The sequence below is a fragment of the Solea senegalensis genome, linkage group LG12 (assembly GCF_019176455.1).
Source record: "Solea senegalensis isolate Sse05_10M linkage group LG12, IFAPA_SoseM_1, whole genome shotgun sequence".
NCBI classification, from domain to species: Eukaryota; Metazoa; Chordata; class Actinopteri; order Pleuronectiformes; family Soleidae; genus Solea; species Solea senegalensis.
Window position 1 is genome coordinate 24,385,712 of NC_058032.1, and position 26,109 is coordinate 24,411,820.

General features: G+C 41.1%; 2 protein-coding genes across 3 annotated transcripts; both read left to right on the forward strand.

Annotated features, from left to right (window-relative positions):
• Positions 1 to 5,386: 5,386 nt before the first annotated feature.
• lman2 (lectin, mannose-binding 2) lies at positions 5,387 to 11,429 on the forward strand. 2 transcript variants are annotated; one of them, XM_044041098.1, is made up of 8 exons: positions 5,387 to 5,624; positions 7,102 to 7,220; positions 7,306 to 7,423; positions 8,188 to 8,270; positions 8,911 to 9,072; positions 9,149 to 9,263; positions 9,374 to 9,493; positions 10,027 to 11,429. In XM_044041098.1, the coding sequence occupies exons 1-8, from the start codon at positions 5,489 to 5,491 to the stop codon at positions 10,185 to 10,187; spliced, it is 1,014 nt and encodes a 337-aa protein (XP_043897033.1). In that variant the 5' UTR covers positions 5,387 to 5,488; the 3' UTR covers positions 10,188 to 11,429. The 2 variants fall into 2 exon arrangements, with proteins under 2 accessions (XP_043897033.1, XP_043897034.1); XM_044041099.1 differs by lacking the exon at positions 8,188 to 8,270 and adding an exon at positions 8,336 to 8,415.
• Positions 11,430 to 15,055: 3,626 nt separating this feature from the next.
• Positions 15,056 to 25,767, forward strand: elp1 (elongator acetyltransferase complex subunit 1). Its single transcript, XM_044040944.1, has 26 exons — positions 15,056 to 15,140; positions 16,248 to 16,442; positions 16,520 to 16,672; positions 17,279 to 17,360; positions 17,442 to 17,522; positions 17,612 to 17,697; positions 18,210 to 18,400; positions 18,480 to 18,603; positions 18,907 to 19,000; positions 19,076 to 19,306; positions 19,725 to 19,895; positions 20,291 to 20,369; positions 20,472 to 20,627; positions 21,652 to 21,758; positions 21,836 to 21,939; positions 22,021 to 22,074; positions 22,174 to 22,279; positions 22,789 to 22,904; positions 22,998 to 23,071; positions 23,225 to 23,303; positions 23,627 to 23,706; positions 23,807 to 23,947; positions 24,458 to 24,543; positions 24,773 to 24,921; positions 25,215 to 25,338; positions 25,649 to 25,767. Exons 2-26 carry the CDS (start codon positions 16,293 to 16,295, stop codon positions 25,765 to 25,767), a joined length of 2,937 nt encoding a protein of 978 aa, XP_043896879.1. The 5' UTR covers positions 15,056 to 15,140; positions 16,248 to 16,292.
• The last annotated feature ends 342 nt before the right edge of the window (positions 25,768 to 26,109 follow it).

The following is a 26,109-nucleotide window of genomic DNA, read 5'->3' on the forward strand; positions in this document are numbered from 1 at the left end:
CACAAAATTAATAAATAATTAAACAGAATTAATATCACATACTTTTGATAGGGCTGCAGCAATCGTTAAGTCCATAAAATGTCAAAAAATGTTGATAATTCCTCCTCAAACTTTGTTATAATGACGTTCTCAAACCAAAAATGACTCAGTTTGAATGATTTATTTCTTCTACGGAGCAAAGAAAGTAGAAAATATTCACATTTAAGAAGCTGAAAAATGACAGAAAGTAGAAAATATTCACATTTAAGAAGCTGAAAAATGACAGAAAGTAGAAAATATTCACATTTAAGAAGCTGAAAAATGACAGAAACTAGAAAATATTCACATTTAAGAAGCTGAAAAATGACAGACTAGAAAATATTCACATTTTTCACATTAAGAAGCTGAAAAATGACAGAAATTAGAAAATATTCACATTTCAAAAAGCTGAAAATGACAGAAACTAGAAAATATTCACATTTAGCTGAAAAATATTTCACAGAAGCTGAAAAATGACACATTTAAGAAGCTTCCACATTTAAGAAGCTGAAGCTAGACATTTCACATTTAAGAAGCTGAAAATAGAAAATAGAAAATATTCACATTTTAAAAAGCTGAAAAATGACAGAAAATATTCACATTTAAGAAGCTGAAAAATGACAGAAACTAGAAAATATTCACATTTTAGAAGCTGAAAAATGACAGAAATTAGAAAATATTCACATTTAAGAAGCTGAAAAATGACAGAAACTAGAAAATATTCACATTTAAGAAGCTGAAAAATGACAACAACTAGAAAATATTCACATTTAAGAAGCTGAAAAATGACAACTAGAAAATATTCACATTTAAGAAGCTGAAACATCACAAAAGCTTGTTTTAAACCTTAAGAAATCACTTAAACTGATTAATCGATTATTTTAGTAATTGATTCAGCCTTATACTTTACATTAAACTGCACCCAGATTAACGAATAACAATACTAGATGAATGAATGAAGGCTTTAATTCAAGCATGTAAACATAGTACACTTAAAACTAAACAAAACAGTCAAAATTGTAAGAAAAACAAATAACAAACACTAAATCATTACCCATATACTGTGGTTTTCACCTGAAAAAGGGGTGGTTTAGAGGTTAAAGAGGCTTTTTATGAGCAAATAAATGCACAGAATAATATACACGTCGACATGTGTATACAGTGCAGTGCAAAATGGACGTAAAACATAATAAAAATGACATAAAGTGCCGTTGGGGATTGGTAATAATGGTAGTAATGGTGCTTTCTCTGACTGCATTATTATACTTCTATGTGGATCTTTGGGAACAAACGACACCGGGATCACGACGACCGGCCTCTTTGTTCCTCGTCTCTTGTTCAACAGCAGAAAAAAGCAGCGAGATTTTCAGGAGTGCAGTGAAGGTCCTTTTTCGCTCTGTAACGTGGCGACGTTTGCTTTTATAATCAAATGATGTGTTCGCTGCCAAACAGAAGCATTTAAAAGCAGATGAAAAGCAGAAGGTCGCACTTTTACTGGATTGTTTTCTATCTCTGGGAACTGTATTTTTGTGTCGTCGCTTCACATAAACCCAGAGTTTTCAAAACTAAAATGACCAGAATCATGCTGTTACAGAGGCGATGTGTGACTTTTTTCAGTCATTAAACTCAAAACAAAAAAAAAATGTTTGAAAATTTGGGGCGTGTCCACTGAAGGAGCCAAAAAACACACACTTTAGTGGGGACCAAAGCAGCTGAACGTCGCTGTCACAAACGTATATATATAAGTGACATTTTTCACAATTTTTAATCACATTTTAACGACTTCATACTGGACACAAACACAGAGCTGGATTAAGCTACAGTCCTGCTCTCTGTCTCCCTCTTTCCTCTATCAGTGGTACTGCAGCCTGCTTCTCTTGCTACTCTTCTCTCACTTCAGTTCCTTCGTCTTTATTGAATTTAAATAATGCATGAGCTTTCCTGTTTGTGTTTTTACATTGAGGTAAAGACACATTTGCAGGACAAAGGCGTTTCAGCTAGCTAAACAAAGACAATAGTGAAGGAGCAGATAAAGTTCTCTGAGGGTTTCTGTACCGCAGAACGTTTACGCGCAAAGTCAAACACGTGTCAAACAGGACAAACACGTGCCGTGTAAACTGAGATTTGTAATCAAACGCTGACGTCTCATTGCGCACAGAGAGCTCAGCTCCATAATAACACATCCACTGTGACAAAAGGAGGTCAGAGAGAGCCGCGGCGTTAAAATTGAGCTCATCACACACGATGATGATGTAACGGGGAGCGCGGCGGCGGCAAAGGGCGTATAATAATAACAATAATAATGATGATAATGAAAAAAACAGCAGTGCTGGGTTAAGTTATGTAAAATGAACTCAGCTCGGGGTCAAAAAACAACACGGATCAGTCGTTGTGTTTCCATCGATCAGATCGCGTCACGCACAGTCTGATGCGTGATCGATGTGCGGGTCGATGCGTGGAGAGGATGTTTACAGATCACAGAATTATCAGCCATGCGCTTCCATCAAATTCCCACCATGATGGCCCCCGATGATGAATATGGATTATTGACAGGTCACGTCGGTGTCCACTGTGCCGTGCTGCCTTCAGGGCTCAGAGGATTTAAATATAAACGCTCACAAACAAGACGCTAAAGAACGTCTCTGTGCCCAAATGGCGCTTTTCCGCGATACAGTTCCAGCACGACTCGGCTCGGTTTGGTATCGTTTTCCATTACTATAGTAGTTCCTCAGCATGGGCGGAGTCGTCATGAGTGATGACACTCTGACCAATCAGTGGGTTTTGGAATTATAAGATTGAATTCTAAGTAGTATTTGGAATTTTAAGTAGTATTTGGAATTCTAAGTAGATTTTAGAATTATAAGTGGATTTTGGAATTCTAAGTAGATTTTAGAATTATAAGTATAATTTGGAATTATAAGAATAATTTGGAATTATAAGTAGTATTTTGAATTATGAGTAGATTTTGGAATTGTAAATAGATTTTGAAACTATAAGTAGATTTTGGAATTATAAATAGATTTCGAAACTATAAGTGGATTTTGGAATTATAAATAGATTTTAGAATTATAAGTAGGTTTTGGAATTGTAAATAGATTTTGAAACTATAAGTAGATTTTGGAATTATAAGTAGTATTTTGAATTATGAGTAGATTTTGGAATTGTAAATAGATTTTGAAACTATAAGTAGATTTTGGAATTATAAATAGATTTCGAAACTATAAGTGGATTTTGGAATTATAAATAGATTTTAGAATTATAAGTATAATTTAGAATTATAAGTAGATTTTGGAATTATAAATAGATTAAGAAACTATAAGTAGATTTTGGAATTATAAGTAGAATTTGGAATTATAAGTAGATTTTAGAATTATAAGTGGATTTTGGAATATAAGTAGATTTTGGAATTATAAGTAGATTTTTAAGTCTTTTTAACTTATCTACAGTTCAACATTGTTGGCTTTGATTCTCGTGTTGGATGTCGTGCTCGTAACTCTTCAGTCACGACACTCTCTGACCAATCAGTGGCCGGCAGTCTGTCAACTTCACATTTTAGTATCGGCTCAGTTCGTTTGGAACCTCGTGAGAGCAGGTGCTAAAAAAACGTACCAGGTGATTTCACCGGAATCCAGCTGCTCCGCATCACTCATTCCACCATGTTGCCCCACCCCCCATTCCTACAACAACTCCACTGGCTCCCGGTCAATCTTAGAATTCAATTTAAAATCCTCCTGCGTGCCTTCGAGGCCATCCACAACCTCGCCCCTCCGTATCTCTTCTCCTTTGTCCACATCACTGTGGCCTCCGCCTGCCTCAGCACCAGCTTTCAGCCTCTCTGCTCCCCCATCTCTGGAATTCACTCCCACCAGACATCTGTAACTCTGACTCTCTTCCCCTCTTTAAATCCAGACTCAAAATCCACCTGTTAAAAATAGCCTACTCCATTTTTCTGTTTTTTATCGTTGCTAGAAAAATCAATAAAAAGGTTTGCAAAAATCAATAACACAACGTCCCAAGCAATGGATCGATCTCTGCCGAGGCAAACATGAATGAACCAGAAAGCATGAATGAATGAATGAATGAATGAATGAATGAATGACAAATGGATGCCGAGAAGAGACGGAGAGGAGAACAGAGCGACGCGGCACATCTGGAACATGTTGGTGATGAGATTCCCGCACAAGAGGAAGTGTTCTTTTTGCCAGTAAAGGACAGAGGGACAGAGGGGGGCGGGGACTTGAGTACCAAACTGCCATCAAATCTTCACATATTCAGGTCAGTGTGGAAGAACTGCAGATAAATGTAGAAAATGTGCAGCAAAATACAGCATTAGAGCTTTTTGTCCAAAAAAAAAGTCATTGAAATAAAGATTAAATTGAATAAACGTGTAATATACATTAGTTTAGAATGATCTGAACTCATTGTATTCAATAACTAATAATCTACATGTTATAAAATATGATACAATAAAACAATCCCACTGTAATTCCACTATTGGAACATTTGTGATGCTAAAGAAAGTAAAAGGATTTAAGCATTAATTAAACACATCAGGTGATAATAAAAAAATACTATATCCTTGTGTTTAAACTGCTTTTGTATGAATGTGAAGTAATTTGTCCTGTTTTCTATGTACTTTTATTTCACGTTTTAGTCTAATTTCATACAACGTGTGTCACATAAATGCTAAGTAGATTTACAGTTACATTTAGTATTTTCTTTAACTTCTGTGAATTAACTTCCTCTTTTTTGCATTTACTTCCTTTTTTATTATTATTAAACTCAGAAAAGTGATCAGGTCATGAAATGGAGAAATGAGAATTTCCTTGCAGAGACAACATGTTGTTTTTTGAATCCTTGAATAATACTGAATAAACTCATTTTTATTCCAAATCTCTAATGAGGCAAATATTTTAAACAGGTTTGCTTCACCCTATCAATATAATATATACGTTTATAACATTATTAGCTTGTAAGTGTCTTAGAGAAACTTAATTTCTTAACTCAATCACAGAAAACTACACATACCTTCCAACGTTCTTTAAAAACATTATTTTAAAGCTTTTGTTTTGTCGCCATCTTGTGGATAAAAGGCGCGAGATGCAAGTCATCGCTGATTGGCTTAATTTGCGATGTGCTCGTCTCTGATTGGCCGATTGGAAAAACGTGACGTCTACAAAAAACTTCCGTGTGGAAACACTTTTTTAAATGACTCTTTCGTATCAGAAAATGCGAACTTAAAATCTATAGAATGTAAATTGTATGTCGTCGACTTTAATATAATGAATATACGTGTTCTATACGAAACACGCGTTCGAGGAAATGAGGCTTTTTCATTTTAGGAAAATGTCGGCATGGTGATGACGTTTCTCGCCGGACGACAATAGAGAAGGGACAGGCTCAGTTTATGGAGTTTGGACGAACAGCGTTTGTTGTGAGAGTTTCTCTCCGCGGCGTTTGAGCACCAAAAATGACGACTTTCAGGGTTTTTTCGAGCACAACACTCGCCGTGCTGCTGCTCGACGTGTGCCTGGTGTGCTGTGACATTACGGACGGGAACGCGGAGCACCTGAAGCGGGAGCACTCGCTGATGAAGCCGTACCAAGGTGAGTTGAACACAGTTAGCTCCTCGGCTAATGGCTAACATGGTGTTTATTTCCTTACTTTCTTTGCTGTTATTTTACTTATTTAGCAATAAAAACCACGTAGAGAAATAACGTTTTAAATTGTACTTTAACTGTGTGTTGTCGTAGTTCACACTAAAGTGTGATTTAAGCGTCTTTTCTTAGCTTTTTTCCGCTAGTGAAAGTGAATTGCAAATGGATGAAGTTATTTTTAAGTAGACATTTCAATGCATTTGATTTACATTATCAATAAATGAATTCGCTGTATTAACGAACAACAAGATATGACAACTGTGCAGCATAGGGTTAGATTAGAGCCAAAGAAAAAAGTGGATTAAATGTATGTACTGTGTAGAAAAAGTAATGGGAATGGATAAGCCTTGGGTTCAATAAATGTTCATTGACTTTTGTTAAAGAGTTGAGCTGAATGTGACTTATATAAAGAATGTTTATGTCATAATTCAGACAGGTCAGTTTTTTTGTAACATCTTCTTCTTCCTGCTACTTTTTTTGTTCATTCATTGATGGCGAGCAGTTTTGAAGTGTTGCTTAACTTGAGTTAAGGCTCTTAACAGCAAAGGCTGCACATTTAAAGCTGTAAAAGTTAGAATATTTCAGCATCGATGACAACAATGTAAAATCTGTTGCCAATAATAGGACCTGAATCCCATGTAGTCGTTTTCATCATGAAAAGGACAATTTAGTTATTTATGTAAATAACTTGTTTCAGATTCTCAAACACAGAATCTTTATCTGTATCTTTTTGCTTAAAATATACATGTATTTTTTTATTTCTTAAACAATGCAATTGCAGCCATAGAAAATCCCAAAACATAAACGAAAAGTTGGAGAAAGTAGAATAATCTTACATTAAATACCCCTATTTAACAAGACATTCATTAACAAAATATGATACTGTAAAAAAATAAAAATAAATAAAGCTGACACAGGCTGTCATATCCAACTGTTTCTCAGACACTAAAACGACATATTTCTGCCCTTATTAAATGAATAACCGGACCAAGTGGCTCTCACAGTGTTGAGAGCAGTGACCTGCAGCCTTTGTGTGTGTGTGTGTGTGTGTGTGTGTGTGTGTGTGTGTGTGTGTGTGTGTGTGTGTGTGTGTGTGTGTGTGTGTGTGTGTGTGTGTGTGTGTGTGTGTGTGTGTGTGTGTGTGTGTGTGTAGATCGACACCACGCCCTGACTGTGAATAAGAACATATGTGACTGTAAAACAGGAGGCCCCTCAGACCATGAAAGTGTTTGTTTAAGGCGTGTGAAGCTTCAGTTACCTCCCTTTGTTACTGCACGGAGAAATGCAACCCTCAAGCTGTGTAAAGAAGAAGAAATAAAACATGTTTGTTTTTTTAATGACTTCATGTTTTTACAGGCACTGCTTGATTGCTTTTTCACGGTGAAGCAGAATTACAAATGTGTTGTGTGTTTGTTGTGTTGTGCAGGCGTCGGCAGCAGCCCCAGCAGTCAGTGGGACTTCTGGGGAAGCACGTTGGTGACGTCCTCGTACGTCCGACTCACCCCAGACGAGAGGAGCAAGCAGGGATCCATCTGGAACACAGTGGTGAGGAAGAACTGGCAAATAGTGGCGAATATCTCCTGTACTGTGTGGTCACATTTAAAACCTGCATCCTGTTTCTGCTCTGCAGCCTTGTTACCTGAAGGACTGGGAAATGCACGTGCAGTTTAAAGTTCATGGGTCGGGGAAAAAGAATCTCCATGGCGATGGCATCGCCCTCTGGTACACAAAGGAAAAACTGCACCCAGGTGAAGACGACTGATTCTTTTATTCTAATTTTATTTGTTCTTCATTAATTTATTAAAGTTGTTCTGGCAATAAAATCTCAGAAAATATTGTTTACCCAAACCTGAAAACCTCAAATATCTCGTATCATTCAGTTTACTCTCACAGAGAAGCAAAAAGGCACAACCCTAACCCTTACCCAGACCATATTCACTTTTAAGAAGCTGATATTAATATAATAACTCTGATATTAATTAATTTATTACCTTAAATAGCTGACAAATCATTTACTTGTCGCATACTTTTCAATTTCTTTACTTTAAGTTTCCATAAATCAAGAAGTGCAACAGTGAATTGTCGTCTGCTGCTCCTCCTCCTCTCACCACTTCAGTGTTTTATTCTGAAACATAAGGCCTGACTTCCTGTTAGTGTTTCACAATAAAGGCTGACACTTCACACGTTATATTGAACATTAAAATCATAAGGGAAGGGAAGTGTTTTAATTAATATAGAACAGACTGTTTTCGCAAACGCTATTCTCTCAGCCTTCATATATTAGTCAGTGCTCCAGATCATGAAGGGCAGCACCAGTAAAGGTAAGACATGTTGTCCAGACATGTACATTCGTCCCCCTGTCCTTCAGAGACATACTTGATATGAAAGCACGCTCCATCACGACGCTTTCTCCATCCTGCGTGTGTGCGTGCGTGTGTGTGTGTGTGTGTGTGTGTGTGTGTGACACGGCCTGCTCATGTCTCACCTCATCCCTGTCCCTGTCCGTCCTCAGGCTCCGTGTTTGGAAACCAAGATCCGTTTCTTGGCCTGGCTATTTTTTTGGATACCTTCCGCAATGACCTCCATGGGATGGATGTAAGTGTGCAGTGTGTGTGTGGCTCCCGCGTGGTCGATTGACCCCGCCCTGTTTTGTCTTGCAGGGCCCGTGTTTTCCAACAATGCTCACTTCCACGGGCTGGCCGTGTTTATAGATACTTACTCTAACGACGATACGTCGGACGTGAGTCGCTGCTCAGGTTTTATTTTACCTGTCGGCATCGTGTCTGTGGGCAGTTTCGTGTCTTTGCTTTCTGCCGGCATGTTGTCTGACCCTTTGACCCCTGAAGCACGGCAACAAGACTTTCACACTGCAGCTGAAATTGTCCCAGTTTTTAAACCTTTTATTTGAGCGTTTTTTCCTGCGTTTTGAAAAGTAAAAACCAGTCGATCTGGGTCAATAAATTGGGAAAACCTTTACTCATCTATTGTTTTGAATATTTCATAATATTTTTTTTTGCTGTAATTTGAGTCATCGTAAACTAATATTTCCGCCAGAATATTAGACATTTTATAGATTCATTTTAAAATGGCTGCCATGTGAAGGAGGCTTTTGCGTACTAAGCATGAGACGTGGGCTTTGTCCATTATTTTTTATTTCACATATTCATTTGTCCGTCATCTTTCATGTGTTCACCGCGTGCTTGTCGCGATTTAGCCGCTGCTTCTCTGTCTCCAGCGCTCCTTCCCGTACATTTCCGCCATGGTGAACAACGGCACGGTGAGCTACGACCACGGCAAAGACGGCCGCTCGTCGGAGCTGGGAGGCTGCTCGGCCGAGATCAGGAACCGGGAGCACGACACGTACCTCGCCGTCCGCTACTCCAAAGGAAGACTCACTGTATGTAGGAACCTTTCAACCTCCTCCTACTGCATTTAGGTGACTGTGCGTCTCACACCTGCTGCGTGTGTCGCAGGTGATGATCGACGTGGACGACAAGAACGAGTGGAGGGAGTGCATCGACATCGGCGGCGTTCGTCTTCCCACGGGATATTACTTTGGTGCCTCAGCGGCGACAGGAGATCTCTCAGGTATTCTTTTAATGTTACCTTTCATTTATTTACCAAGAAGTCTCATTGTTATCAAAGTTTTTAGATTAGACTAGAAATAGGGAAATTCACCCTATTTCCCCCCCCCCCAGATAACCATGACATCGTCTCCATGAAGCTCTACCAGCTGATGGTAGAACACACCCCCGAGGAGGAGAACATGGACTGGTCCAAGATCGAGCCCAGCGTCAGCCTCCTCAAGTCTCCCAAAGGTAACGTCACGACCACAGGAAATTAAGTTTGAATTTCTAGTTTTTATAGCAGTTCATTTGTTGTTTTTTTTGGTAATCTAGGTCATTTTCTGATTTTTCTAAGCTTCTTTAATTGACTCGAATCAAGAGTTCCCAGGGAGGGGTCCTTGTAATCCTTGAAAGTTTGTGAATTTGAAAGAAAAATAATAATTTGAGCCTTTTGAAAGGTTTTGAAAATTGCCCTAAATCGACACGGATCATTGAAAGTGCTTGAATTTTGTGTGAGAAAGCAGTGAAGTTGATGTCTGAGGTAAACGTCTCCCTCGTTTGTTACGGCGCCACCTGCTGTTTCATGCCCTGCGCTGCTCGGTGTGCGTAGACGAGGCGTCACGCAGGACAAACGTGGACGCTGTCCACTGTCTCGTCGCCGTTGATATGAGATTCTGTGCTGAACAATGACGGCTCTTACAGTCCTTGAATTTGGGGGAAATTAGTCCTGAAAAGGTCCTTGAGTGCCCTAATCTGAGGTGACTTTCTTTCTTTGGCCTCCACAGACAACATCGACGATCCCACCGGAAACTTCCGCAGCACGCCGCTCACCGGCTGGAAGGTCTTCCTGCTGCTGCTGTGCGCTCTGCTGGGGATCGTGGTGTGCGGCGTGGTGGGAGCCGTGGTTTTCCAGAAGAGGCAGGAGAGGAACAAGAGGTTCTACTGAAAAAAGAGGATGAGGAGGAGGAGTTTGCTGTGGATTGAACTGTTTCCTGACGGCAGATCGAGCACATTCAATGTGAATTTTTTTCTAAAGATTGTACAAATGTTTATATCTTTTGAAGCACTGCGTTGGGGGTTAATCTTTTTTTCTTTTTTGATGTTGGTAAGACAGAGCAGAACTGAGAGGCCCTGGTAAATGCTGTTTGTTTTCTTTGTTTTCATTCATGGCAGAATTACCACATGTCCATTTCTCTGCTTCAAGTGTGAGCCTTTAAAAAAGGTTTTGTTTTTCTTGCTGTTTTACTGTGAAGGAAGAGATGATTTGACACAAAATAATCTGACATTTTGTGGTGATTTTCTTGCTTTTCCTAATTTTGCTTTTGTCTAAGCATTTTAGAGTCATTTTGAAATAACTGAAACAGACATTTTCTTTAAATAACCATTGTTACACAACTTAACTTAACTCTTATTTTTCTTTTCTTTTAAACTGGAAGGATCAAATGTCAATTCATTTTGACCACATTTGACTGTTTAATCTGACTTTCCTTACTCTTGTTTAGCCATTTGGTTTAGAAAATGTCCGAAATTTGATCATGAAAATCAAAGTAAAAGTTAACTTAACACTCAAATGATTTGAGTCTGTAAAGCTGGAAGTGTTTTCCTGATGAATGTATTGTAAAAGCAGTTGTCGGTTAATTAATAGATTAGTTGTGATGGACAGAAAATGTAAAAGCAGCCGTAAATTATGTCCATAAAAAAGGAACATACAGTCAATTTTAACTGTAACGTTTGAAAACTGAAGCTTTTACCGTGAAACCACTTCATAAGAGCAGCACGTTGGGCTTTTATCTAAAATACGACTCAAATATTTGTCCTCCGCAGATGTCATTTGTTGATTTTTAATATCCATGGATGTTATTTTTTCTAAGCAATAATATCTTCAAATTCTTTCTTGTTTGGTTGTTAGTTTTTTAACAAGTTTCTTTTTCACATTTGCTTTGCATTTCACATGCTTTTCAAAGAGTTGTGTTTTGATGAGCGAGATGAAACAGAGATTGTTGTTGCTTTTTTTATTTTTATTTTCTTAACAATCTTTTAGCAGGGTGGATGTTTTGAGTCTCTGTCGTATGATCTTGAAGCCGGTCTGCATCTGCCGCCACATCACTTAGGTTTGTGATGAGACTCTGAAAACCTGCTCCTCTCATCAGAAATAATGTATTAAAATAAAGAAATACATTTTAAAAAAGAGAGGAAAAAAAGTCCTTCCAGGTGAAGTTGTGTGTCCCACCCTCACAAACACGCCCTAACCTTAGCTGCCCTTTACACTAATACACATTTTTTAATTGTAAATAAGTTTCAGTTCACGTCTACGGAGACACCGTAGACGTCAACAGGTGAAGATTTTATTGGGCAAGTAGCTTTGTGTTAGCATTAGCAGCCATGTTCAGGCAACTGAACACACTGACACTGATGCTAAAGTATAAGCTAGCTCCTTCACCCTTGGACTTTGTTAGGTAGCATTAGCATTTAAAACTTCCAATATTACCCAAAAACCCACACACACTATCCCTAACCCTAGCTGCCCTTTATACTAACACACATTTTTAAATGTAAACAAGTTTCAGTTGAAAAAATGTTGGCTCACAGTGACATAAAGCAGATACTGTAGACGTCAAAAGGTGAAGGATTTTATTAAGTGAAATTTCCGTTATGTGGCTTAAACCAGTTTTTCTTTGTGTCAGCATTGGCAGCCGTGTTCTCAGTGATAGCAACTGTCTCGGGGTGGCCGTCTGCACAGCAGGGGGCGCACACAGCTCAGGCAACTCTGAAAACAGTCATTTTCACACTTAAAACTGATGCCCAAGTATAAGCTAGGACTTTGTTAGCTAGCGTTAGTCTTTAAAACTTCCAATATTCACCAAAAACCTTTACATTATCCTTTAGTAGTTATCTCTAAAACGAAGTCTGGGGAGTTTAGTGAGTCTTTGGTACTTTCTCAAATATGATATTTTGTTGTACAGATGCTAACAGCAGTAATGCGATCAGGTGAGACTAATAAATTCAGAGGTCACAGAGATGTTGGTAATAAATCCGGCATCCCTCTAAGGGGGGCTTGGACCCTAAGTTGTAGAGTCCTTTGACCAGGAAGCAAATTGCCAATGTCAAAAAACCTGAACTATATCTGTTGATGATGACCAAAAAGATGGTTTTTGTTGACAACGTTTTTTAACTTTATTTGAAGTAGAGGAGTCACACCACCCACCCCCCCCAACTGAAAACGTAAAATGGATAACATGCCCAACAACAGAGTTCAAAATACTGTTGAGAACTTTAACACAAAACAACAGCTGTTTTTTATTTATTACATTTGGAAGAGCTATGAAAGGTAGCAGGACCCTTTAGCCATGATTCCACTGGATCGAACGGAGCCGTACCATAATATCTGGCCCCAACCGTTCCATTCTCTCTCTAGCCTTCCATTTAATTGGGGGACCAGTGTAAAACGGTACCTTGTGGTCAGGGTTGTGTCGCGTTCAATGTCGTTGTTCGCTGCGCACCGGTATGACGTCATGCTACGCGGCCATCGCTTACCCCGCCTTCCACGTAAAGGTACCGTTCTCAGTTCAAACGCAAGCCTGACCCGGGGCTTTACCGTACTGCACCAAACCGAACCGCACCTCCCCTCTAGTAGTGTTTTTACTATTGACGCAACTAGTAGCCATCTCGGAATCCTATGTCGGGGGTTTGTGAGGTTGCGCCGACTTTCCGTGTTGGAAATCCAAGCGGAGGAGAAACGTCTGACTAGGAACTTGGAAATTAAGACTTCCGACAAACTTATGAACACCTTTCATAGAAGTAAATAAGCCCATCACAGTACAGGTTGACCAGGCTTTTTGCAATCGATACGTCGTCGTCATTGACTTGGATGATGACGTCGTCTTTGATCACGTAAGACCAATAGTGCCCGCAGTGTGTTTGCGAGGAATTGTGACAGATGACAGAGGCGAGTGAGAATCTCTGTGTCTTTGGGTGTTGCATTAATTCTATGATTCGACTCGGGGCCACGGGCTCTCTAGATGGGCCCTGCGTTCGGGGCAGATGAAGGGTCAAAACGTCGGGGAACGAAATGTTTGAGATCTTCTGATCAATCCGGTCACATTTCTCGCACCGTGCCAGGCCCGCGCTTCCGTTCAAAGAGCTCTGCAAGAGCGATGCAATGGAGTCGCCCCAAAACGGTGGCGATAAAAAGTAAATGCTGGTGTTTGTGATGTCTGTAGACGTGAATCCACATTGCTTGCACAGGAGGTTTTCATCCATCTTGATCATCGTTTTTACCCCACACCCCTCGAGCCAGACCAACAGTGGCTGCAAAAAGTCAAGTACATCGTTGTCCTGTCCCAAGCGTAGATATGGTATGGCGTCGTTCAGTTCCTGCAGAACCATGTACACTTCTCTTTGCGAGAAGAATCTGCCCGGGTGTGCGAGGGCCGTCAAAAACAGCTCACCAAACGTTGGCGTGATCGGCTCCGCGGCGCTGTCAGGGGAGATGTCCTGCACGAGATTCAGATTGAGCACGGCCTGTAGTGCCGCGTTCATCCAGCAGTTGAGGAATTCGTTTGAGAACCTGCAGATGGAGGCGCACTTGTAGTTGGGCCTGCGAGGGTCACTGACTTTGAACTGGTCTTTGGACAAATCCGTGTTTGGGAAGTTTTGTGTCTCGAAGGAGCTGCACTGCTCCGTAGCCGTTAGAGCATCTGACAGGTGTGCGAGGTTACACACATATATGGGTTTATATACAAAAACGGGGATCCGCGATGGGGTCAGAGCATCTCTGATGTCTGCGGCGCTTCCCAGAGTCGAATCGCTGACCACAGTGTTCTCTGCTTCAGAATGTAACTCTTCGAGAATCCTGCATGCAAAGGGCACGTTAGGGTTCTCAGAAACACTGCTCCCCTGGAGAGGGGTGAGGAAATTCATGAGCCTCCTGATGAGCTTGGTGACTGCGGCACCCACTAGGTTAAACACCATGAATGACATGGTGACGTCCTTTTATGCTTTCACAATGTGACGGGGTAATCGTACCGAGTATTTCTTCTTCTTCTTCTGTATTTTACAGTAGATGCGTTACCGCCTCCTTGGCCATTCCAGTGGCAGTTAGTGTTTTAATTAGTTGACGGCATCCATAACGTTTGTTGGTAGTGGTGCGTAAAGGTAACTTCTACTCAGGCTATTCATCGTGTTGCTCTACTGCCTTTTTATTTTTTACACGTCATCAAAACATCAAAGGTAAAACCGTCAACTCATATCAGTTCCATACACAAAAAGAACTGTGGATTAGAATCCCAAAGAACGGCGATAACTTTCATCTGTTTTAACCCTTGAGGAGACCTTTTTCCCTTTTGTTCCATTTTTCAAAATGTTTAGAAAATAAAGGTCCGTGAAAGTGCCTTCATGGTTCCTTGCCCATATACGTGTAAGAATATACAAGAAAAACACAAATAAAGTGAGAGGAATGTTATTTTTTGAACAGTCTTTCCCAATCCTGGTCCTCGGGTTTTACATGTTATCTAACACAGCAGACTGATTTCGTCCACTTCATCTATCATTAGTTTTTGAGATATCAATGTCGATGCAGGAGAAGAGCGAGCCGTATGATTTTTACCTTCTGGAAGTGCGCTACAAGTTTTTTAGTTTGTTTTTTTTCCCCCTGAATCGAGATACTTCAAAATAAAACATTTAGAAAAGTTAGTAGAAAACTGTTTTGATGATTTTTTTTTGTCACATAGCAGAAAGTACAACTCTTAAAGCAGATGTACTCCACGGCGCCAGATGGCGCTGCAGCCATTTTGTCACGCAGCTGCGTCGGAAAGGTTCTGACGGAGCCTGACAGCAGCGGCGCCGCCACATGCACGTTGTTGTTTTGTTGATGCCGGACATTTAAAAGGTTCTTCTCTAGGTACGTGTTCTTGTGTTTACGTTTTATTGCGCTATACAACGGCATTTTCCAACATCCGCCATATTATGTTGGTTTTCCGGGCTGCCGTAGCTAAAAAAAAACAACAACAACGCGCTTTTTCGTTTACGTTTTTAATGGTAAGCTAGCGAGATCCATTATCGGACAGCCCTACACACTCTTGTTTTAAAACACCTACATTTTATCCAGTGAGTCGCATATACACGTTTTCAGTGATACGTATTGTTAGTGTTGTATTAAGGATTCATTACTATGAGTTTTACGTTCGACATCATTGGTTTATATTCTATATTACATGAATGTGCGTGGAGTGATATGTGCTCGTGCTGCTGCTCGCTGTCCAAACGTGAATTTTAACCAGGTTTCAAATCAAAACCTGTTTAATCCTTTAGTCTTTGCCTCAGGCGAGGAAAGAAACAGGATTTTAAATATCTGACTCGCTTCTTAGAGTCGTTTTTTTTTTAAATCCAAGTTATAATGGAGATGTGCGTGTCCGATAATGGATCAATTGTACGTATAATATAGTTTGTACGTTTCATTTAAAGTTTCTATCCACATCCAAACACTGACTAAACTCCTCAACATGAAGTTAATTTTTGTGCAAACGACTACACCTGTAAAAAACAGCCAGAAATACTCTAAATAGAAGCGTGTCCTCCAGCAGATAATGTACAATTATTGTTACTTTTAAAATTGGGGCTGCAACCAATGGATATTTTCATAATCTTTTAATCTCGAGTATTTATTTGGTCCCCAAAATGTCAGAAAATGTTGATTGGTGTTTCTCAAACCCTGGAAATGATGACGATGTTCTCAAATGTCGCACAAACCAAAATTGTTTAATTTAATGATTTGGAGGAATTATTGCAATTTAAGAAGCTGAACATTCAGAGAACTTGTTTTGATTTTTAAAAAACACTTTGCATAATAATCGACTAATGGTGGCAGGAAGAAAACAAATTAAAGTAAAGCTTGTTCCATTTTTCAAAGTGATGCAGTTGGTTTCAGGCTCAGAAATGCAAGTGTTCAGTTTCCCTTACAGCATCACAGTTGTTGCTCTTTCAGGTGTTTTGCAGCGTTGGTCTTCAGCCCTCAGGGTCCGGCGTGTTCTGCCTGCATCCGTCCTGAGGTGAGATGAGGAACCTGAAGCTGCTGAAGAGCCTGCACAGCTCTGAGCTGCAGAGTCCCGGCTCGCCTCAGTTCCTGTGCGTGCGAGCAGACACGGGTTCACTGCTGGTCGCCTCTCAGTGCTCCATCACAGAGTATGACCCTCGCACTGGACAGGTGAGTCTGGTGGTTCATGTAGTTCCATTTTTATTTTCCTCATCTTTACTTCATCGTCCCTCCCTCGTCTCCTGCAGGTCGTCAGCGAAGCCTCGTTGACGGCCGATGGTTTCCTCCCGGAGGACGGCAGTGGTGTGGTGGTCGGACTGCAGGACCTGGCTGAACTTGAGTCGGCGTGTTTGGCCACAGCCGGTGGCGATGTTATCCTCTTCAACTTCAACACCTGCCAGGTCTTTAAATCCTCAACATTCTGTTTGAGCATTAAGGATGACTTAAGTCTCACCCTATAAAATCTTTGCCACCATAAGTTTTCTTTATCTTAAAAATATGTTTGACACTTTATCTCACACTTAAACAGCATTTTAAAACAAGAAACTCGAGTTTGTTTCGCACTCCCTGCACACAGGAGTTGTTGATCCACTGCTGCTTGCGTTAGTAAGTTAAGATGTGTTGTTTTTGTGACCAGTAATTAAAGATCCCTTGATCCTTTTTGATGAGCCTGAGTGTCACGAACCTTTACAAATGCGGCAGCAGTAAGACCAGTAACTCCCATGTTGCCATGAGCTGAAAACGCTGACTTTCTCCATGGTATTTTGTGTGGGAGAGCGAGCAGGTTACAAAACAACAAATAACTTCACTTTGGTGGTCTAACTGCGAAATAAACCAGCCTAAATATTCTTTGCCATGTTTTCACTGAGAGTGTGACTTCATGAGTTCCCGTTTTATTTGGGCTCTATCCCTTTAACTGTTTGAGTTTGTTTTAATTTGAGTTAAAGATAAGGAGCTAAAGACGGATCCTGACCAAACATCATGTCATCATACTGTATGTTGTACAGCTGGAGTGCGTCGGCAGCGTGGACAGTGGTCTGACGTCCATGAGCTGGAGTCCTGATGAAGAGCTCGTCGTTCTCACCACCGGTCAGTGGTTTTGTTCTTCGTTGTTATCCTGACGTCTGCACATGATCCAAAAAGAATTCACTCGTAATTTGTAACTTGCAGGTCAGGAAACGATCATCATGATGACCAAAGAGTTTGAGCCCATCACTGAGGTTGGAGTCCACCAAGACGACTTTGGCGAAGGTACAAAAAAACCACGACTTTTTATAACTACACTTGAATCATATTTCAATATTTCTGTGTGTTTTGTTGTGTGTGTGTGTGTGTTGCAGGGAAGTTCATCACTGTGGGCTGGGGGAAGAAGGAGACTCAGTTTCACGGTTCGGAGGGCAAACAGGCAGCGCAGAAGAAGATCCAGGTCAGTCTTAACCACACAAACACTGGAGTTTGTGTGGTTAGTGTTGAGTTTTTGTCTCAAATTATTTTTTCAGTTGAGGAAAATTATTCAAATGTTTTGAAAGTGGACGAATTTTGCAAAGTTGTTCTTTACACGTCAAAGGTGGTGATGCACGTGTGTTTGAAATATTGAAAACAACAGTGTGAATGCTGACTCGGCATTCACATTACCACTAATGCATAATGGAAAACAATGAAGTGGATGCTGACACAGCATTTCCACTAATAATTGTAATAATAATAATCCTAATCTTTAAGAATAGGAAACAGTAATGTGGATGCACAATATTAATATAGAGTGCAAAATGACATTATGGATGATGACTCAGCAAATTCACCAATAATATTGCTAAAGAATGGAAAACAGAAGTGTGGATGCGACAGCTATAAATACTGCGACGCAATCATGTGGATGCTGACTCGGCATTCCCACTAATTGAAAAATATTCCGCACGACGTCATCGCGGAACGCAGGAGGTGCAAGCGGTGTCTGCGTGGGACGACCGCCGGCCGCGGGTGACGTGGCGAGGCGACGGTCAGCTGTTTGCCGTCAGCGCCGTGTGTCCTCAGACGGGAGCCAGGAAGGTGCGTGTGTGGAACAGAGAGGGTGTCCTCCAGGCCACCAGTGAGACCATCAATGGCCTGGAACAGGCTCTCTGCTGGAAGTGAGAGCCTTTAATTTTTTAAAACACATTTTTAATCAGTGAATCAGGAATCACGTGACATCTTCTCCATGGGTTTCAGACCTTCTGGCAGTCTGATCGCCAGCACTCAACGTCTCCCCAACAAACACAGCGTGGTGTTCATGGAGAAGAACGGACTGCTGCATGGAGACTTCACCCTGCCCTTCAGCAAGGACCAAGTCAAGGTGAGATCTCACTTTACGCAAAAAGCTTTTTTGAGGCTGTAAAATGTCAAAATGTCTTTGCGGTAGCACTGTGACCTGTTGCCCTTTACAAGGTTTAGAAGTTTGAAGTTCTTCTCCTGCTTCTGCTTCAAGGAAGAATGGAAATGGTGCATCGTTTTTATATGACCAGATGTATCTTCTACTTCTCGAGGGGTTCAGTCAGCCTGAAATAACTGTAATCTGGACACGGCTGTAGACACACGGAGAAATGCTTTTTCACTTAGATTATTGGACTGAGAAGTGTGTGTGTGTGTGTGTGTGCAGGTGAAGGAGCTGCTGTGGAACAGTGACTCGTCTGTTTTGGCCGTGTGGTTGGAGGACATGTCTCCGTCAGAGGACGGACAAGTTAACACTTACAGTAAGTTCAGCCATAGTTGAAGAAGAAGGTTTTAGACGGTTTTAAAAAGCCCTTGTCCTCGCTCTCCCTCTGCAGTCCAGCTGTGGACAGTAGGGAACTACCACTGGTATCTGAAGCAGAGCCTGCACTTCGGCGGAGACCCTCAGCAGGCTCCCGTCTGGGTCTGCTGGGATCCCGAGCGCCCCCTGAGGCTCCACCTGGTGAGACGCAGCTGGACCAGCGTCACGTACGACTGGGGCTGGACGACGGAGCGGAGCCTCGGGCTGGACGCCGCTGACGACGCCAACGTGGCTGTGATCGATGGAGGTACAGGACCAAAAATGGGGCGTTTTCTCTCACTGTTTAAAATGCACACGCTCCCGCACCAAAGCCCGTACAGAAAACCACTGATTTTACATCCCAGCACACGAGAGTTCTCGAGCCACTGCTGATTCCATCAGAAAGGTCAAATATGTCAGATTGTTGTTTCTGAGTTTGAAATCCTTTTGTTTGGACTTACCCGAGGGACACACGGTTACGACAAGAGGCAGCAGTAGACTAGCAGCTCCTGTGTGTCTGTGAGCTAAAAATGCTGATTTTCTCTATGGACTTTGGTGCAGGAGAGTGAGATGTTTTAAAAAGCAGCACAATCCCGTAGTTTCCAGTCAGAAAAGGCTTTCAAACGGTTAGAAAAAGCAGTTAATGACTAGGACACAGTCACACTGTTGATGCTGATGCCCCTCAGATAAAATCCTGGTGACGACCTTCAGACGCGGCGTCGTCCCTCCCCCCATGTGCTCCTTTGAGCTCCAGCTCAAATCTCCCGTCAACCAGGTGACCTTCCTCTGCCGTCCTCAGAGGACCAATCAGCTGGCAGCATTCACCGCTGATGGACGGATCTCCGTCTACAGCCAAGGTGGAGTTTCTGTTTTCCTGTTTTCCACCGAGATTTGAATAAATACTGTACGAGTCTGGGGTTGACTTTAAATTGAAATGTCTTTGGTTTATTTGAATTTATAATCCATCAGTCAATCAAGTGCTTTTTTGATTCATTCTTTTGTTTTTTGGGCCATGAAATGTCTAAATGTTGATTTTAGTGTTTCCCAAACCTCGACATATTAATATTATTATATTTATTTGCAAAGAAAACAGAAAATATTCACTTTAAGAAGCTGAGAAGTCATAGAACCTGTATAAATAGTTGGCTATTCATATAGTAATCGATTAATAATCTGTTAATGAAAAATGTTACATGCATGTTCTCTAAAAACGTTGTTAAAAGGTTAAATTCTGCTCATGTTATTGATACAGACTCGGGAGACGAGACTGAGAAACCAGCGAACGGCTTCAGGATTGTGTCTCGTCCTCTGGTTTTTCAGAAAACCTTCAGGTAACCCAGCGACCTGGCAGCATCACACACACACACGCACAGTGATTCTGTGTCGTTGATAGAATGTAAAGTCTTTATTTCTCCTTGCTCCTGGTCCTCCAGGGTAGCAGCGCAGAGAGACGACCCTCTGGCCCTGCGGCAGCTGCTGTGGCTGCAGGACGAGCTGTTTGTGGGCGTCACCTCCGGTCTGCTGCCGACCTCCTCCGCCCTGCAGGTGCTTCACGCGGCCGAGGACGACGGCGACGCACTTGTGATCAGGTCAGCCAAAGTAACCGGCTCCTGTAGCCACGAGGACATGGTTCACTCATTAATGTTTGTTATTGGATAGCAGCTGAGTCGAGTTAGAGTTAGGCCGGTGCTTTGTCTGTTTCAGTTCAGGATTTCGTTTCTAACCTAGTGTCCAAAAAAAAGGTGCATATAAGCGAGGGAGTCGAGGAAGGAGTCACGATGGTGTCTGCTTCTCATTTCCTTTGAGTGTGTTGGCTGTTTACCCCCACATCCCAGGAAAAGAGGACTATTGTGCCTTTTTTTTTAAAGCCCAAGTCTTTGTAGAAAACCTAATAAAGCTTAATAACATGATAGAGGATTTTAATAGATAACAGAGACATAATCTACTGTCATTTAATAACAATAATAATTAACTGCTTTAATGAACCTCCTTAAATTTTCTTTTGCTAAGAAAGAAAAAAAAGAAAGAAAAATACATTTTGGAGTCTGGATTCTGGAAATGGTTCTGATTGGATTTCTCCGGGAATCTCGTTTCCCAGGATTAAAACCTGCTCCCTTACTACGTAGATGGAACTCTGTGGGAATAAAACACAGCTCCTTATATAGACATCTTCAGGCTTTACAAAAGGCATTTTTGGGAGTGATAATAGTTTTTCTCTTATTTTTTTTACTTTAAACTGTGACGTATTTCACGAAATTCAACACATTTTTAAAGATTTTAAGTAGTCTTTGCGTTTTTGTTTTTTTTCTGATTCATCATCAGAAAAAAGCATATAAGACACTCTATATTGCACATTCTTATAGCCTCTGTATATACTGTTTTAACATGGTAATACCACATTAATTTCTCAATGAAACCAGACAGGACAGGAAAGAAAGTGTTCTATTTATCTGTTTTCCTCTTGTTTTAGTCTGACATGCTAGAAAACAAGCAGTAAAAAAAGCATTTAAGTCGCTTAAATCTCTTAAACATTGAGTGGCTTGGTAGCTGCATGCAAAGCTTGTGACGTAATGACACTAAAGGTTTATTTAAGTGACCTTGTTCCCCCCTCAGGTCTGAGGTAGAGGTGGACGGTGTTGTGGTCAGTGTGGTTCACTCGGCTCAGACTGGGACTGTGGCTCTGCAGCTGGAGGATGGACAGATCAGGAAATTACTCTGGGGTCAGCAACAAACACTTAATTTCTATTAATATTCTATTTTTTCTAGATAAAGCCCATGTTGACATGTGTCTCTGTAGATTGTCCTGAGCCGTCCGTGGAGAATTGGCGAGACTCCAGCGGATGTAACATCAACTTCCCTGTCCCCTGCGTTCAGACGTCTCTCTGCAGCGTCAGTGGAGAGGTAATCGACGCGGAGACGATCGATCGTAACCACGTTCTCGTCTTCAAGCCGGAATTCACATGTCGTTGTTTGTTTTTGTAGGAATATCTACTCGGTCTGACGGACAGATCCCACCTGTACGCTGGAGACACGGAGGTAAGCCGTCACTTTGAATTCCCCCCTGCTGTCTCAGTGTGATCATTGCATGGGACAAACTGTACGTTTTATTTATCGTCTTCTTTTCTTCTCTCTCAGCTGGCATCTAATGTGTCTTCCTTTGCCGTTTGCAACGACTTCCTCCTCATCACCACACACTCTCACACCTGCCGCTGCCTCCAGCTGAGCATGCTTACCATCAAAGGTAAGAAACAAGGGTTTTATCTCTTACATTTATAACCAAATACTGCACACAATGAAGTCTTGTACACCAGCTAAAGTTAACCATCTGTTTTAGTGCTTTGTTTCTCTTTTTCTGACTGGAGTGAGGAGTTTGTCTCTCTCGTGCACCAGAGTCCATTGAGAAAATGAGTGTTTTTAGGTCTTGGGGTCACAGGAGCTTCTGCTCTATTGCTGCCTTGTTTAGTAAGTTTGTGTCACATATGTAAAAGAAAGAAAGCATTTTTAAACACTGAAATCACAAAGCAGCACATTTTAACTTACTAATGGAGGCAGCAGTGGATCAACAACTTCTGTAACCAGTGATACTAATTCCCTGATTTTCTCTATGGACTTTGGTGCGGGGATCGAGCAGTGACACAAACCTTTTTTCAGCTCCTCTGTTCTTCTAAAAATGATTCGTTAGGTTAGTTATTGTTGCCACCGCTGTGTATTTAATAGTCGAGCTGATTGAAATGACCTTTGACCTGACAGGGCTGCAGGCGGCCTTGGCCACAGATAAAGGACAGAATGACGAGACGCTGCGTCGGGTGGAGAGGGGATCCAGGATCGTCACTGTGGTGCCTCTGGACACCAAAGTCATTCTGCAGGTCAGGTCACGTTAGCGCATACTAGCATTCTGCTACTTTTACCCCGTTTCTACTGCAAACGACTGTTTTATAAACTGAGAAGTTTGTGTCCAGATGCCTCGTGGGAACCTGGAGACGGTTCATCACAGGGCGCTGGTGCTGGCTCAGCTCAGGGAGTGGTTGGACGTGTGAGTTTGATATTTCTCTGCACATATTTTGACCTAATTTTAGTCTTGATAATAAAGAAATGTGCATTCTTCTTCTGGGCAACGTCACTGAAATTGAATTAATGCATTAAATATTGAACTTGAAGCTCAGTTTTTTTCCTCTTTTTCTTCCAGTTTGAGGTTCAGAGAAGCCTTTGAGTGTATGAAGAAGCTGAGGATCAACCTGAACCTCATTTACGACCACAATCCAAAGGTTTGAACACATCTTTTTTTATTTCATTCACACAGAAAAAACCTGATTTGCAAATGAAAGATTCAGCATTTTGGTAATCCAATAAAAACATGTGATATCGGTAAATTTATTTGATTTTTTCTTCTGTTTTTCAGCCTTTATTTCTCTCTGAAGTCACATTGACAATTAAAACCCATTTTAAAAAGTGAGATCTAGACAAGACAAACACATTTTAGTAGTAGTAATACTTTTATTCAGTCTCTCAGGTGATGTTATGATTAATTTATATATTATAAGGATAACTTAGAGCCGTCCTAAAACCATTTCCCTTTCTCCACCTGCAGGTTTTCCTGGAGAACATCGAGACCTTCATCACACAACTGACCTCCATCAACAACATCAACCTCTTCCTCACAGAACTCAAGTACAACTTTTGTCACAGCTTAAAAGTGGTTCATTTAATCATCGAATACACAAAATATGTTTGACTTCCCGGGCCTTATTTTTGTTTGTTTGGTCTCCAGAGAGGAGGACACAACCGGCAGCATGTACCCGCGTCCTGAGAGCAGCCCAGTGCAGCCACAGCCACAGCTCTCTGCACTGAAGAAGGTCGACGTGGTCTGTGACGCTTTACGAAGCAAGATGGAGTCAATGGATCCAAACAAGTCAGTTTGGACGCAAATGAATAACTTAATAGTCTTATTTTACCCTCTTAATAACAGCCCTCACTAAATCTGCTTGCTTTAGTCTTAGATATGTTATTATAATAACGTGTTTGTAAGTTTAACTACTTTTTCTCCTGCACCAAAGTCCATAGAGAGTTTCAGTGTTTTTAGCTCATGGGGATGAGGGAGCTGCTGGTCTATTTCTGCTTTGTTTTGCAAGTTTGTGTCACTGTGGTGAATCTAAACGAATCATTTCAAACACTGAATCCTAAATTAATACATTTTAACTTAACTGATGGAGGCTGCAGTAGAGCAAGAACTCCTGCAAGCCATAATTTAAAATTGCTGAATTTTTCCATGGACTTTGGTGTGGGGAGTGAGTGGTTTAGAAAGCCAGATTCCATGTAAGAACTGTAAAACAGGCTGTAGTTTATTTACGTGAATGATCCTTTATCCCATAGAAATGTGCATGTTTGAGTATCATGACATAACTGTTGATTTTCCTCTCAGGTTCTGTCTCTCGATACTGACGACTCATGTGAAGAAGACGGTTCCAGAGCTGGAGATTGCGCTGCAGAAGGTCCACGAGCTTCGAGGTGAGAAGACCTTAAATACATAGACACATACGCACACACAGGTTTGCCCTGCTCTTCTTCTTCCACTTCCTTTTATTTGGGCAGACTAAACAAATCTCTAACCTAAACATAACAGTTAATACCAAGCTCAGTGTTCATGCCAGACAATTCCCTTACACGGTAACAAATACAAGAACACAGAGGATTTTCTTTTGGGCTCAGTTGTTTCTTCATTTAATGTTTTGTCCAGAGAACCCTTCTGAAGCTCCGGGTGCAGTTAGCGCTGAAGCGGCGCTGAAGTACCTCCTCTTTCTTGTCAATGTCAACGACTTGTACGAACACTCTCTGGGAACGTACGACTTTGACCTCGTTCTCATGGTGGCGGAGAAATCTCAGAAGGTACGAGACGACAGAGGAGGAAAGTTCTCCATGATTTTGTACATACCACATGATCAGTCATGCTAATGAACGTTATGTTGTCTTTGCACAACAGCTGTGATATTTTTGACCTCATTATCACAGTAGGGAATGTCATAATTCTGCAGATTTATGCACCACAAAGCATCGGATTGGAGTTGAATTTAAACACGAGGCATTTATCACACAAGTTTGCTCATTGAGGTGTTCAAGCCGCTCTGAAAGTCGTACTTATCTGCAAATGCATTTTTTTTTTCTGCCTCTATTCTCGGCAGGATCCCAAAGAATATCTTCCCTTCTTAAACATGCTGAAGAGCCTGGAGCAAAACTACCAACGCTACACCATCGACAAACACCTGAAGCGCTACAGGAAGGCGCTGCTGCACCTCAGCAAGTGTGGTCAGTCACAGAGCGTCAACTCCTTTCCAATCAATCAGTTAATCAGGCTTTATTTAAATAGCACTTTTCATACAGAAAGTTGTAGCACTTACGGGAGATTTGGCAACATAAAGCTGTGTATCAGCACCATGTGAAGAAGAAAAAAAGAATAGGACCTACAATTGAACCTTGTGGGACCCCAAATTTTACTTTGTGTCACAGAACACCTGTGTGCTGTGATATAAAATCTACAAAAAGGCTAATGGAAATTAAAGCTGTGTTGGTTTTGTAGATTTTTATTTTCATGACTAAATCTTTCCCTTGTGTTCAGGCCAGGAACATTTCCCTGAAGCTCTGCAGCTCGTCAGGGAGCAGAAACTCTACAGTGAAGCTCTGAGACTCTACGAGTCAAACAGCGCTCAGTACAAGGTAAATAAAGAAGAGACTTAAATTTACTTTGGAATGAAAAAATTCATAGTATAGTATGTCGTCCGAAATCACCCAAAAAAGTCATAGTATAGTATGTCGTCCAAAATGTGACAAAAAAGTCATAGTATAGTATGACGTTCAAAAACGTCATGGTATAGTATGACGTCCAAAATCACTCAAAAAAGTCATAGTATGGTATGTCGTCCAAAATGTGACAAAAACGTCATAGTATAGTATGTCGTCCAAAATCAACCAAAAAAGTCATAGTACAGTATGTGGTCCAAAATCACCTAAAAAATGTCATAGTACAGTATGTGGTCCAAAATCACCCAAAAAGTCATAGTATAGTATGTTGTCCAAAAT